Genomic DNA, 14,939 nt, shown 5'->3' with positions numbered 1-14,939 from the left:
GTTTCTTGTCTTTGTCTCAGGGGGAAACCGGTGATCTTGGGAATGTTGGGAAAATTGGCCCTCCTGTAAGTAGAAGTCTGTCTATCTGTATAAAAAACAATCTGCCTTTGCAACCATTCCAACCATTCACAATGCAAAAAATCATAAACAACCACATAGAAACACCCTAGCGTCCACCCTTAGCTCTGATATCTGTCTGTCTAACAAACAAACTGCCTAGCAACCACTCACAATGCAAAACATCTTAAACATCCGCATAGAAACACCCTAGCAACCACCCTTAGCTCTGCTATTTGTCTGTCTGTCATTCTATTCATACACATATGTACATAGAAGCCACAGCGTGCACTTTGACCCATGTGCTGTGATGGATCAATGGCGATAGTTTTAGAAGATTATTCGTTGTCAAATGGAATTGTAAGAATTGTTTGTTTTTATTTTCTGATCATCGTGTAAAGTGTCAGTGTTTGTTTTCCTGTGATCCTGAGATTGTGTATGATGGCTGTGTTGTGAGGAACTGACGCTTTAAAAAAGCTATAGAACTCATTTCATGAGAATGTTGTTTTGAGAGATTTCGTTTTGGACTCATGCTGAGTTTGCGTTTTGAAAAGCAATTATCTTGTCCTCCTGTTTGATCTTCAGACAGGAAGACAAACCACAGTTAAGAGAAATGATTTACATCATGAGATGCACAGTGATGTCGTTCTGTACACAGTCATAATATTTGCATTCTCATTGGTTTTTGTGTGTGTGTGTGTGCGCACGGGTGCGTGCATGTGTGTGTAGTGGAACATGTGTGGAGGATTACAGAGCAGGGGTCCGTCGGCCCCGCGTCTGTTCAGCACAAGCTCTTTAATGAATACCATGACATCACTTTACAAATGAACAGATGAAGGGAAAAGGCTGAGCTGTAATCTTTTCTGTTGCTTTATGGCTTCTTCAAAGCATCTCCACATGCTGTAGTGGCCAAAAGGGACGTCCAACTCAACGTCTTTGGTTTAATTGAACCTTAGGAGGCAAATACTGTACAACATGACTTCTGGACACTACTCTAGAGGTGTTTCCGTAGAGAGTAAAATTACAAAGTTGTCTTTGTGTGAAACTTCAGAAAATTCATGACATTAGTATGTAAATCTCATAACGAAACATTTGTTCTTATGAATGAGTAAAAAAAAACTCTAGGCAGAAATGTAGGCTCTAATGCATCCAAACCACAAACCAGACAAAGATCAACTAATGGAGTTTAAGGAGAGATAAATGAGGGCTGTGGTGAGTGTACAGTATTTGTTCTCAGAGATTTGGATGATTTGAAATTCTGTTTTCTGGCAGCTCATCGGCTCTTCCTGGAAAATGCGGAAAAGCTCCTCGATCCCATCTTGCACTGGGAGATGCTGTAGACTTGATCTCTCTCCAGTAAAACATCTGCATACTTGTCTGGAATGGTTTCAGAAACTTATTTTCTTGTTTCTTCAGAAGGCTGAACTTTACGTTTATTAGCAGGCCATGATTTACAAGAGCCAGTGGGGTTACACTCCTACTCTTTATGAGAAGTATCATGGGATCTTTAACGACCACAGGGAGTCCGGACCTCGGTTTAAGGTCTAATCTGAAGTTATAGTGTCCCCATCACTACAGTGTGGCATTATTACCTCAGGATTAGCACCCCCTGCTGGTCTCACGAACACCTCTTCCAGCACTAACGTCTTGGTTACGTCTGTAACCTACGTTCCCTTTCTGTCGGTCTCTCGACGTTGTGTCGAGAACGACAGATGGGGTTCCTATGGAAAACGCCACAACGCTGTATCGCATCACAATCTCTAGCGAAGCGACGGTAACAGGCCTGGGCGCGTCAGCTCGAAGCTTTCGCGAAACTGTAACCTTCCAGTGTGGTGGTAACCTTCGGGGGGTTCCAGAGCTTTCTTGGAGAAAGATGGGTACAGCCCTGACCGGTTACCTTTCACGGATGGAGGCCTTAGCTCTCTACTGGCGAGAGGCCGTCCGGCTCGGGTTTACACCGGGTAAGCGCAACTTCCTTAATTAGGGATGCACTGCAGAGGCCACCTCCTACCCGTGGGGAGGAATATGGTGGACATAGGTATGGTCTCGTCCTTGGAGGAGAACGCATGGAACGTGCGGACTGAATAGTTAACTGCGAGGTGGAGTTCCACCTGGGGAAGCTCATGGGTTACCAGGAGTGGGAACCATTCTCATGAGGGTACATCAGACGGAACAGCCCACGGAGGGGGTATTACAGACGTCCGGTAGCACTAGGTCCGGTTAGAGCTATCTGTTATAGTACATATGGTATCCCGGCCTAAGGGGGAAGGCTGCTCTGCCCAGCCAACCCCCAGGGGGGGCTTGCTTATTGATGGATGGAATGCCTGTTCTTAACCAGTGTTTGGATAAGAAGGAAGGTTGGTGAGATACCTGTTCTTAGCCATATGTTTGGGTAAGAAGAGAGGAAGATAGCACACTGACCCAACCTACTGGAGGGTGGAAAGGTGCTTTCGCAGGCATACGCCCCCCCGGATGCCAGTCCTACATGTCGCCACGCAGGACGTGGGCTGACACCGGGTTTATGCGAAGGTTGTTAACCCTTGCGAAGGTGTTTGGGCGTAGCCCAACCCGCAGCTCTACAGATGTCTGCTAGAGAGGCCCTTCTGGCCAGTGCCCAGGAGGTGGCTATACCCTGTGTGGAGTAAGCCCACACTGCCAATGGGCATGGGAGATTCTGAGATTGGAATGCCGTCATAACGGCATCCACGACCCAGTGCACCAGCCTCTGCTTGGAGACAGCCTTCCCCTTCTGCTGTCCTCCAACACAGACAAGGAGCTGGTCACCTGGCTCTGCGTGCGGTCCAGGACACAACACGGATGGGGTCTTCCTCCCCGATGGGGAGCGCCTGCAAGCCCACCTCTTGGTCCCGGAAGGGAGAAGTAGGAACTTTGGGCACGTATCCGGGCCTTCAGATCTCGCAAGTGTGCCAAGATTATCCAGTCGTCGAGATCGTTTAGTACCCGCACACCTTCCTCCCCTGAGCCCCTGAGCTCCCCTGAGCCCTACATATGGAGCTAACCATATGTAGCGGGGGTCCCCGGAGGAAAGGTTGGCTCCGCCTTTTGCCTGACTGGCGGGACAGCTGCATGCACTGTCGGTTTGAGAGTGGTGGCAGCTGTTGTGTGTGTACGACCCTACGCCTCGCCAGGGCGTGAGGTCGGGTTACTGGGCACAGTCCAGTGGAGTGTGCGATCGGCTGCACGTACACCTGGGGAGAACAGAAAAACTCTGTGAGTAAGTGGGCGCCAGGCCCTGAAAAGGGTCCGGCTTCGGTGACGAGGCAGGAGCCATCCCGTACCGACCGATCAGAGCCGTGGCTGTGAAGGTCGGGCCCGATGTTGTTCTCCCTGGGGTCTTCCCGTCAGTGTCCCTTCTCACGAGAAGGTTGCTGACGGGGTGCCCGGGTAGCAGACGAAATGGTGGCTGGTTCCTGTAGGAAGACAGCCACCCTTGACCGCAACTTCTGAATGACAATCTGCCCGCAGTGCGGGCAAGATGTGTCAACGAACGCTGCTTCAGCGCGCTGGACACCCAGACACTCTACGCAGCTATCGTGTCCATCCCCCTACTCGATGAGGGTGCCACACCCAAGAGAACAGCGGGACATGCCGCGCTGGAGAATGCTCAATCCTGAAAAGGACTTTTTAGAAAAAACTCTAACACCTCCGGAACTGCCGAGACGCCCAGGGGAAGGTCGCTGCAGGTAGGGATGATCCACTGCTCTACGTCGTAGATCCAGCAATGTAGAAGAAGAAGAATTCATTGAATTCGTTCTGTTCGTAGTCATGAGCGAAGGCTCTGAAGAACAAAAGGTAAATGAATGCTGCACGCCGGCTTCCTTTTATACCAGACATCTGGGGGCGGAGTCCGGCATGCAATTTCGTTCGCCAAATTTCATTGGCCTTTTCTATAGTAGTCAGAGTGTGGCAGGGTAAGAGACACGACACACACTTAAGATGGCAGTACAAACAACCCCAGCGGGGAATTTATTAGACAGCTTACTTTAACGCATCCAACATAAATATATCGGGGTGCTTGCTCTTAAAAACTCGCCAGTCCGTGCTCGTGTTGGGGTGCCTTCTCTCTGTCTCCCTCGCTGTACCTCCACTCTTGCGCTCTGGGGGTCAATAAGGCACAGCGGTGGGTGCTGCCAGATACGGGACCCAGAGTGCTGGGAGGTCTTTTATGCCAGGCCATTTCCCAGGCGACGCTGATCTCCGATCTGTGCCTCGCCACATTCCCCCCCCCAAGCATCAACCTGGTATCCGGGCGGCTCCTGTAGGCACCTCGAAAGATGTAGGGGTGGGAGGGAAAATGTCGCCTGACAGTCCGCCCAATACCGACTGGAAGACGGACTGCCAGGCTGGCTGGAAGATGGACTGCATCACCGGCTGGTACGGAATTGTACACACTCGCTGGCTGGCATGCGAACGGGAATCCCACCTTGGCAGCGCTCTCGGACGGCTCGGCCTCGTCCTCTGTCGGCTAATAGCTCGGTCGGGCGGGTGGGCATCAGTCTTTGGCGGCTGGGTAGCTCTGTCGGGCAGCTGGGCAGCACTCTTTGGCAGCTGGGCTGCGCTCTCGGTCGGCGGTACAGCACTCTCTGCCGGCTGGGCTCGTTCCTCGCTTCGGTGCCGTCGATCACCTTCTCGCTCTCTCTCTCCTCTTCGACGTCCTTGCGCACTCCGCATCGGATGCGGAAAAGAGAGGGTGTCAATCCTCCAATGGGCCCAGGAAACAGGGAAGTACATGAACGAGGTAAGTGTCGGTCTCTCAATGCCCGCATTCTCCACCAGTGTGGCAGGGTAAGAGACACGACACACACACAAGATGGCAGTACAAAGAACCCCAGCGGGGAATTTATTAGACAACTTACTTTAACGCATCCAACATAAATATATCGGGGTGCTTGCTCTTAAAAACTCGCCAGTCCATGCTCGTGTTGGTGTGCCTTCTCTCTGTCTCCCTCGCTGTACCTCCACTCTCGCGCTCTGGGGGTCAATAAGGCACAGCGGTGGGTGTGGCCAGATACGGGACCCAGAGTACTGGGAGCATGCGGCTTTTATGCCCGGTTGTTTCCCAGGCAACGCTGATCTCCGATCTGTGCCTCGCCACACAGAGTTGATTGGTTCTCAAAGGCGAACCCCAGCTGTCGTTCTCGACACAACGTCGAGGGACCGACAGAAAGGGAACCTTGCTTTCCCATGAGGTCTCCTATCCAGACACTGACCAGCCTCAGCCCTGCTTAGTTTCATTGGGTGACCAGTCTTGGGCTACAGGGTGATATGGCTGCTGGGCATGCTCTCAGATGCAAAAATACTTTCACACTTCTCACAAGATCTTTTTGTGTTCAATTGATAATGTGATCACAACGCAAGACATTTTTGAGATTTCTTTTGAAGCACATCTGGAGACATGTGAAATAAGATAAGTAACTTTTTTTGCCATATGTTGAGTCTCAAAGTTTGTTGATGGAGAACTTAACTCTTAACTCTCTAACAATGGTTTTGACTACTAAACACTTACATTGAAATATCTGTACTGAAACTTTTAATGGATATATATCAAGAAATTCTATCAACCCTGTTATTTTTGCGTTTATTCATATTCATTCAAAAACACACACACACACATACTGTACACACACACATTCTGAACACACACATACTGTACAGACACTTACTGTACACACATGCACAAACATACTGTTCATACACGCACACTCATAATGTACAGACACATACTGTACACCCACACAAACACACAAAAATACTATACACACACGCAAACATATACTGTACAGACACATACTGTACACACACACACACACATACAGTAATCCCACACACATGTTGGATTTCCACGTTTTATGGGGACATATGACCCAATGATTTTCATACTATACAAATTGTATATAATTTTCTCTACCCCTAACCCACCCCCTAAACCTAACAATCGCACAAAACTTTCTGCTCCTTTAGATTTTCAAAAAAGTTAATTCTGTACGATTTATAAGCTTGTTTCCTCATGGGGACCAAAAGATGTCCCACAAGGATTTTGGATAATGCCATCTTTGGACATTTTGTCCCCATACCCTACAACCCCCCCCCCCCCCACACACACGCACACAAACATGACCCTCACACATACAAACACACACAAATATATTCACTCTTGAAATCTCTCTTTTCTATTGCTTATCTTTTCAACAGCTCTTGAAGGCTTTGTGTGTTTGACCATCATTTATTCTCGGTCTCGTTTAGGGTCCAGCAGGGCTGACTGGAACAACAGGAGTGATGGGACAACCTGGAGAAAAGGTAAAAAAACTTAGTTGTGTTTAGAGACAGACTGGGGTTTGATCTTGAGAACCTATCATCTCCGAGAGGAATTTAAAACGGCAATGGGCTTTGGCAAATGGCACACGAATGCCAGTCCCCACCTCGTCCATGATTAGCACGGCGCTAAGCCGTATCAAAACCTCAAGCAGAGCGAGACTGACTAGATTAGCGAGTCACAAGTGAGCGTTACTGCGAGATGTTACTTTCTAGTGGGATCAGTGCTTGTAACCTACTGAGAGGCTAGTACAGATGGCCCTCATGGACGGTGGCGTCTGTCTCTTTTTGCGAGACACCGCCTGGGGCTGTAAGGAACACTGGCGAAACACTGTTTCCAGAGGCCACATCCTAACACAAGGAGAGGTAACATGTGGAGACACCAACATGGTCTCACCGGGGGGAAAACAACATGCCCCGAGTATAAGGGTCCACCTGAGCAGGGGTGACTGTACCAGAACTGGACTTGGCTCAACAGATCGCTCCGCTCGGTCTGTTACCACAATTGCCAATGCTTAGTGATGGATGGAATACCTATACTTCACCCTAAGAGGGGAAGTAGGGAGGCTAAAATGGCGCGCTAGACACACCTGGAGAGGAGAGAAGGGGCTTTCGCAGGCGTAAGCCCAACCAAGTTGCCGACCTTGTGCCAGTGGTGTGTAAGATGCTGGCTGACACTGAATGTAAAACTTCTCAAAGGTACTGGGCGTAACCCAACCCCTCAGCACTAAATATGTCGGCCAGAGAGGCACCTGAGCCAGTTTCCACGAGGAGGTCATACCCCGTGTGGAATGGGCTCTCACTGCTAGCGGGCACATGCAATCCGGGGACTGGTATCCCAAAGCAATGGCATTCACAATCCAGTAGGCCAATCTCTGTTTGGAGACACCCCTCCCCTTGTGCTGTCTAACAAAAAAGAGCTTCTAAGGCTCTGTGTTTGGTCTAAGTAGTGGCGTAATGCACATACTGGACAAAACACCCAGAGGGGAGCGCCTGCGAGTTCACCACCTTGTCCCTAAAGGGTGTGGTGGGAACCTTGGGCACGTAACCTGGTCGGGATCTCAGGATAACGTGAGAACTAACAGGCCCGAATTCTAGACACCCATGGCACACGGAGAATGCCTGGAGGTCCCCTACCCCTCCCGTCCAGGGGCCAGACATGGAGATTCCAGAGGTCTGCCTTTGGGTGCCACACCATGCCCTTCCCTTGCGACAGAAGGTCCTTCGTCAGGGCAATCGTCAGAGCCAGGAGGTCTGAGAACCAAGTTTGGTTGGGCCAATAAGGTGCAACTAACAGTACTTGATGTCCCTCTTCCCTGACCTTGCACAGGACCTGTTGGGGCTCACTGGGGGAAAGGCGTACTTCTGCTTGTCCCGCGGACAGCTGTGTGCTAGGGCATCCGTGATGATGGGTCCCTCAGTCAGGGAGTACCAAAGCTCAGGGATGAGTCTGTCACACCTAGGAACACACCTGCAAGACATGCTCGCAACTGTATGAAATTAGCTCTTCTAGATCTGTATCTCGCTGCTGAGACGCCCAGGGGAAGTCTGCAACCAAGAGGGAGAAGTCCGCTGCTCTGCAGTCTTGGAGTATCTCGAAGGTTCCGAAGAACAGTAGATGAGTAAATGGCCGACGCCACCTCCCTTTTATACCCGTATGCACAGGGCAGGACCTGGCCTGTGTGTGCCACTCACCAAAGCCCATTGCCGTTTTTAATTCCTCTCGGAGATGATAGATTCTCAAGATCAAACCCCAGTCTGTCTCTCAACACAACCTCGAGAGACCGACTGAAGGTAAACTTAAAGTAGTTCAGACACTATCAGATGGCAGTTTGTATGAGGACAAACACATTGTTTGTATGTGCATGTGTTTAGGGAGAGCGAGGTCCTCCTGGTTCTTTGGGTCCTCCGGGAGAGAAAGGGTCAATGGTAATGAATAACGTTCGCAAACAAACAAACAAACACTCTACATTTCAGTACATGTTCTGTGTTAACTCTGTGTTTTCTGTCTTGTTTTCTGTGTAAGGGCTATCCAGGCCTACCAGGGGGTCCTGGGGATTTTGGCCCACAAGGCCCACCAGTAAGTTTACCCATAATCCTTTGCTCTATGAGTTTCTGCAGTTTCATTAAAAGATGAATAATACAAACATGTACTATTATCAAAACTAAACCTCAAAACTAGCTCTGATTTCCTTTGATCTTGTAAATGCATGATATCCCCTCCTTTGACTCCAAGTTTGTTGTTTGGTGTGTGTGTGTGTGTTTTTCTCGAGGGTGTTCAAGGGTCACGTGGACCTGCAGGTGTTCCCGGACTGAAAGGACGCAGGGTAAGACAGCACGTGAAGAAAGTGATGTTTCTTATTTGTGTGAATGTCGTCACTAAAGCCACAGTCAGAACATTGCACTTTGATTGGTGGGAACCTTTGAGACAGATTTGGATACATTTTTGACAGAAGACAGGAGAATCACGAACTGCAGACTCTTTGGTTATTTGTTTAGTTGTATAAAATTCCTCAGGCTAACAGAGATGAGCATTTACATCAAACTAAAATTATTTAAACTGAAATTATAACACACACGTGTGATGTGCACTAGCAACCCAGCAAACACAGTACATTCCCCTAATGTTAGGTTTTGGTTCCTTTTTGGTTATTTATGTGGGAACCAAAAACTAACGTTTTAAGAACTTTCTTTTCGGGTTTTATTTTTTGCAACCAGAAAATAACGTTCCCTGAAAAGATAAGTGATGGATAAAAACACAGCATGGATGTACTAATAACTGACATGTAGTGAGGCCAAACGGACCCGAGAAAAATATTTTTAGGCTAACGTTATGGGAACGTCAGTTCGCAGAAAGTTTTTTTTAAGGTTCGGTTTTGGATATCTTTACGGATTTTTTTCTTGTTATTGTTGCTATAACATAAGTCGAAGGTTCCCCTAAAGTTAGTTTTTGGTTGCCAGAACGTTTTGGGAACCAGAGATAAAATTCTATTTTCGCAAAGAAAACTTTCCTGGAGGACCAAAAACAAACCTTAGAAAATAACATTCTGGGAAACAAAAAGCAATGTTTGGGAATATTCTGGGAACCAAAAATTGTTAGATGGCACCTCGCTAAAATAGAGATCTCTTGTGTTCAAATGAAACAACCAGTTCACATTTTATGACAATAAAGTCACAACGTAATATAAAGTAACGTCACACTACACACACACTCACATGCGTGGATTGCAAAACTGAGCCATAAAGTGAACACTTGTCTGTGTTGTGTTTGAATGTTTTCAGGACAGATTTGATTTGAATGAAGCTGAAGACACTAGTGTGTGAAAACATGACACACAGAAACTTACTGAAACTGTTCAGATGTTGTGTTCGCTGTACACTTCACATCTGGTGCAGAGCCTTTGTGTGGTATTAGTTGTGTTTGGTCTGGCGTGTGTCTCTTTCAGCTCATTGATGATTGAACTGCCGGAGAGTTTATGAGAAAGAGCTGTGATTATAAAAGGCCTTTCTTTGTGTGCGTAAATGTCATTTGTGTGTTGTTTTGAGATCATACTCTCGTTGCATCAGGAACGGGAGCTTCAATGTCGGGTGTGTGTCTGTATTTCAGGGGCCAAGAGGTGCTGAAGGACCTCTAGGTGAACCAGGTCCTGAGGGCGTAAAGGTACACACGCACACACACACGACACACACACACACACACTTACTCAGAATACAACAAACAATCACTTTTTATTCAACAAACACTAACTCAGAATAAAACACTCACTCACTTTTAATACAACTTACACTTCAATACAATAACTCACTCAGAATACAACAATAACTCACTCAGAATACAACAAACACTAACTCAGAATACAACACTCACTCACTTTTAATACAACAATAACTCACTCAGAATACAACAATAACTCACTCAGAATACAACAATAACTCACTCAGAATACAACAAACACTCACTTATAATGCAACAAACACTCACTCAGAATACAACACTCACTCACGTTTAATACAACAAACACTCACTCAGAATACAACAAACAATCACTTTTTATTCAACAAACACTAACTCAGAATAAAACACTCACTCACTTTTAATACAACTTACACTAACTCAGAATAAAACACTCACTCACTTTTAATACAACTTACACTTCAATACAATAACTCACTCAGAATACAACAATAACTCACTCAGAATACAACAAACACTAACTCAGAATACAACACTCACTCACTTTTAATACAACAATAACTCACTCAGAATACAACAATAACTCACTCAGAATACAACAATAACTCACTCAGAATACAACAAACACTAACTCAGAATACAACACTCACTCACTTTTAATACAACAATAACTCACTCAGAATACAACAATAACTCACTCAGAATACAACAATAACTCACTCAGAATACAACAATAACTCACTCAGAATACAACAATAACTCACTCAGAATACAACAATAACTTACTCAGAATACAACAAACACTAACTCAGAATGCAACACTCACTCACCTTTAGTACAACAAACACTCACTCAGGATACAACAAACACTCACTTATAATGCAACAAACAATCACTAAGAATACAACACTCACTCACTCACTCACTCACTCACTCACTCAATCAGAATACAACACCCACTCACTTTTAATACAACGAACACTAACTCAGAGTACAACAAACACTCACTTATAATGCAACAAACACTCACTCAGAATACAACACCCACTCCCTTTTAATACAACGAACACTAACTCAGAATACAAAAAACACTCACTTATAATGCAACAAACACTCACTCAGAATACAACACTCACTCACGTTTAATACAACAAACACTCACTCAGAATACAACAAACACTCACTTATAATGCAACAAACACTCACTCAGAATACAACACTCACTCACGTTTAATACAACAAACACTCACTCAGAATACAACAAACACTCACTTATAATGCAACAAACAATCACTAAGAATACAACACTCACTCACTCACTCACTCACTCTCTCAGAATACAACACCCACTCACTTTTAATACAACGAACACTAACTCAGAATACAACAAACACTCACTTATAATGCAACAAACAATCACTAAGAATACAACACTCACTCACTCACTCACTCACTCACTCAGAATACAACACCAACTCACTTTTAATACAACGAACACTAACTCAGAATACAACAAACACTCACTTATAATGCAACAAACACTCACTCAGAATACAACACTCACTCACGTTTAATACAACAAACACTCACTCAGAATACATCAAACACTCACTTATAATGCAACAAACAATCACTAAGAATACAACACTCACTCACGTTTAAAACAACAAACACTTACTTATAATGCAACAACACTCACTCAGAATACAACAATAACTCACTCAGAATACAACGAACACTAACTCAGAATACAACAAACACTCACTTATAATGCAACAAACACTCACTCAGAATACAACACCCACTCACTTTTAATACAACGAACACTAACTCAGAATACAACAAACACTTATAATGCAACAAACACTCACTCAGAATACAACACTCACTCACGTTTAATACAACAAACACTCACTCAGAATACAAAAAACACTCACTCAGAATACAACAAACACTCACAAAAATGCAACAAACAATCAATAAGAATACAACACTCACTCACTCACTCACTCACTCACTCAGAATACAACACCCACTCACTTTTAATACAATGAACACTAACTCAGAATACAACAAAACACTCACTCAGAATTAGTGGTGGTCCGTTAACGGCGTTAACGACTCTTATCGCGCGATAAAAAAATGTCGCCGTTAATCTATTCTCAAAGTTGCCTTGGCAGCTGGGTCTATACTACGCAAGCTATGATGACTTTCACCTTGATATTTTAGCGCGGATGTATAACTAGCTGAATTGCACTGTACCGGGCGAGAACGAGATTTTTCAACTCGCGTGATTCGCGCAATTCGCGTCTTTCGCGTCGACTCATCATCTCATGACCAGGGCTACATTCGCGCGATTCACGCCGCAAGAAGGTCTATCTCGTCTTTGCATTGACTTAACATATAAATCACTCGCGCTTGACGCGCCATTCGCGTTTGGTCTGAACACAACATAACGTTACTGTGAAATTACCACATCAAACGTGACGTGCTAACATGGATGCAGCTTTGAAGCCGCCGGGTTGCTTCACGGAGCATTTATTTTTAAGAAGCTTCCCAATGGAAACATCGACAAGACTAAGGTTGTTTGCACCTTGTGCAATGCGGAATTGGTTTTAAAAAAAAACTTTCTCTCAACAGGTACTGGTCTAGCTTTAGTTGAAACCAGTAACTTTGTATTGAGATCTAATGTATTATGGCTCCTCTATGACATATCGCTTGTTGCTCCCTCACTCTTTGTAAATTGCTTTGGATAAAAGCGTCTGCTAAATGACTAAATGTAAATGTACTGTAGGAGCTCTTCCAGTCTCAAGTACCACCTAAACGCAAAGCATCCCTTAGCTAATGCGGAAGTAAACACAAGTACATCTTATTGAACATAATTTATTTTCATCACCAATTATCATTGTAGAACAGCTTTCTCAAGCAGTTTGTGATGCATTTTGGAAACAGGAGATGAGCCCCTGGTCTAATGCGCCACCTGGCTTGAAACACCCGTTCTCAAAGACTTACTTTTAGTCATTATTTGGGTAGCACACATATTCTGAATGCCTTCGGCAGAATTCAAATGAGCCATTTTAATCTAGATTCATCTATATTATTTCCAAGTTTAATCTAGATTAAACTAGATTAAAAAAAAAATCTACGCCCACCACTACTCAGAATACACTCAATCAAAATACAACAAACACTAACTCAGAAGGCAACACTCACCTTTAATACAACAAACACTCCCTCAGAATACAACACACACTCAATCAGAATACAACACTCACTCACGTTTAATACAACAAACACTCACTCAGAATACAACAAACACTCACTCAGAATACAACAAACACTCACTCAGAATACAACAAACACTCACTCAGAATACATCAAACATTCACTCAGAATTCAACAAAGACTTACTCAAAATACAACAAACACTCCTTCAGGATGCAATTTACACTCACTCAAAAGTCAACACACACTCACCTTTAATACAACAAACACTCACTCAGAATACAACAAACACTCACTTATAATGCAACAAACAATCACTCAGAATACAACAAACTCAATCCGGATACAACAAACACTCACTCAGAATACAAGAAACAATCACTCAGAATACAACAAAACACACACTCAGAATACACTCAATCAAAATACAACAAACACTAATTCAGAATGCAACACTCACTCACCTTTAATACAACATACACTCACTCAGAATACAACAAACACTCACTTATAATGCAACAAACAATTACTAAGAATACAACACTCACTCACTCACTCAGAATACAACACCCACTCACTTTTAATACAACGAACACTAACTCAGAATACAACAAACACTTATAATGCAACAAACACTCACTCAGAATACAACACACACTCAACCAGATTACAACAAACAATCACTTAGAATACAACACTCACTCACACACTTACTGTATAGTACACTACATGTTGATGGTTTTGTGTTTTTGTGTAGGGTGAAAAGGGATCTCCAGGAAATAAAGGAGCGCCGGGGTTTATCGTAAGCACCTCTAAACCCTTTACTGTGTTTATGTGTGTGTGTGTGTGTGTCTGTGTCTGTGTCTTTGTGCGTGCGTGTGTGTTGGTGTGTGTGCATATTTCAGCCAGACGGTCATTGCTGCCAGGTTTATTCAAAATGTTTAATATATAAAGTAAATTATGGTAAAAGTTGAGTTAAATATTTAAGACCGGTCCCCAAACTTTGGCAAATTAAACACAAACATCTTTTGGTTCACTTCAAAGAACTTTTCTGTCATTAATACAGAGAAGGTTAAACACTTCAGTTTCATTTGTTATTTATTTGTGTGTGTTTATAGGGTAAAGCTGGAAGTCCAGGGAAGAGAGGACCACCAGGACCACCAGTAAGTGTCACTGTGATGTGTCTGTATATGTGTGTTTCAGGAGTACTGTAGTGATGGTAGCTTAAAGGGACAGTTCACCCAAAAATGAAAATTCTGTCATCATTTACTGGCCCTCAGGTTGTTTCAAACCTGTACAAAGGAAGATATTTAGAAGAATGTCAGTAACCAAGCAGATCTCGTCCCCCATTGACTCCCAAAATATTTATTTCCCTACTATTGCAGTAAATGTGGGATGAGATCTGCTCGGTTACTTAAATTCTTACAAACATCTTTCTCTGTGTTCATCAGAACAATTACATTTAAACGGGTTTGAAACAATCTGAGGGTGAGCAAATGATGACAGAATTTTCATTTTTGAGCGATCTATCCCTTAAACAGCCAATGTAGTCAAGCACCTAACAAAAATTGTTTTTTTTTACAGTAGTGTGAGAGCAGCCGAGTTGTTTTATACTGTAGTTCTTCAGATC

The 14,939-nt window shown here is 44.4% G+C and overlaps 1 protein-coding gene across 3 annotated transcripts in view; it reads left to right on the top strand.

Annotated features, from left to right (window-relative positions):
• The window catches only part of LOC130408868 (collagen alpha-1(XXIV) chain), an 85,859-nt gene that overhangs the window by 47,378 nt on the left and 23,542 nt on the right, over positions 1–14,939 (top strand). For 2 of the 3 annotated variants that reach the window (XM_056732331.1, XM_056732333.1), the window contains exons 24-31: positions 21–65; positions 6,322–6,375; positions 8,266–8,319; positions 8,417–8,470; positions 8,664–8,717; positions 9,998–10,051; positions 14,067–14,111; positions 14,428–14,472. In XM_056732331.1, the coding sequence (XP_056588309.1) occupies positions 21–65; positions 6,322–6,375; positions 8,266–8,319; positions 8,417–8,470; positions 8,664–8,717; positions 9,998–10,051; positions 14,067–14,111; positions 14,428–14,472 (405 nt within the window). The remainder of the gene's footprint in view (positions 1–20; positions 66–6,321; positions 6,376–8,265; positions 8,320–8,416; positions 8,471–8,663; positions 8,718–9,997; positions 10,052–14,066; positions 14,112–14,427; positions 14,473–14,939) is intronic. The other variant, XM_056732332.1, reaches the window with a different exon arrangement.

The sequence above is a fragment of the Triplophysa dalaica genome, chromosome 20, assembly GCF_015846415.1.
Source record: "Triplophysa dalaica isolate WHDGS20190420 chromosome 20, ASM1584641v1, whole genome shotgun sequence".
NCBI classification, from domain to species: domain Eukaryota; kingdom Metazoa; phylum Chordata; class Actinopteri; order Cypriniformes; family Nemacheilidae; genus Triplophysa; species Triplophysa dalaica.
The sequence above is the reverse complement of the archived record's forward strand: the minus strand, read 5'-3'. Positions and strand labels throughout refer to the sequence as shown.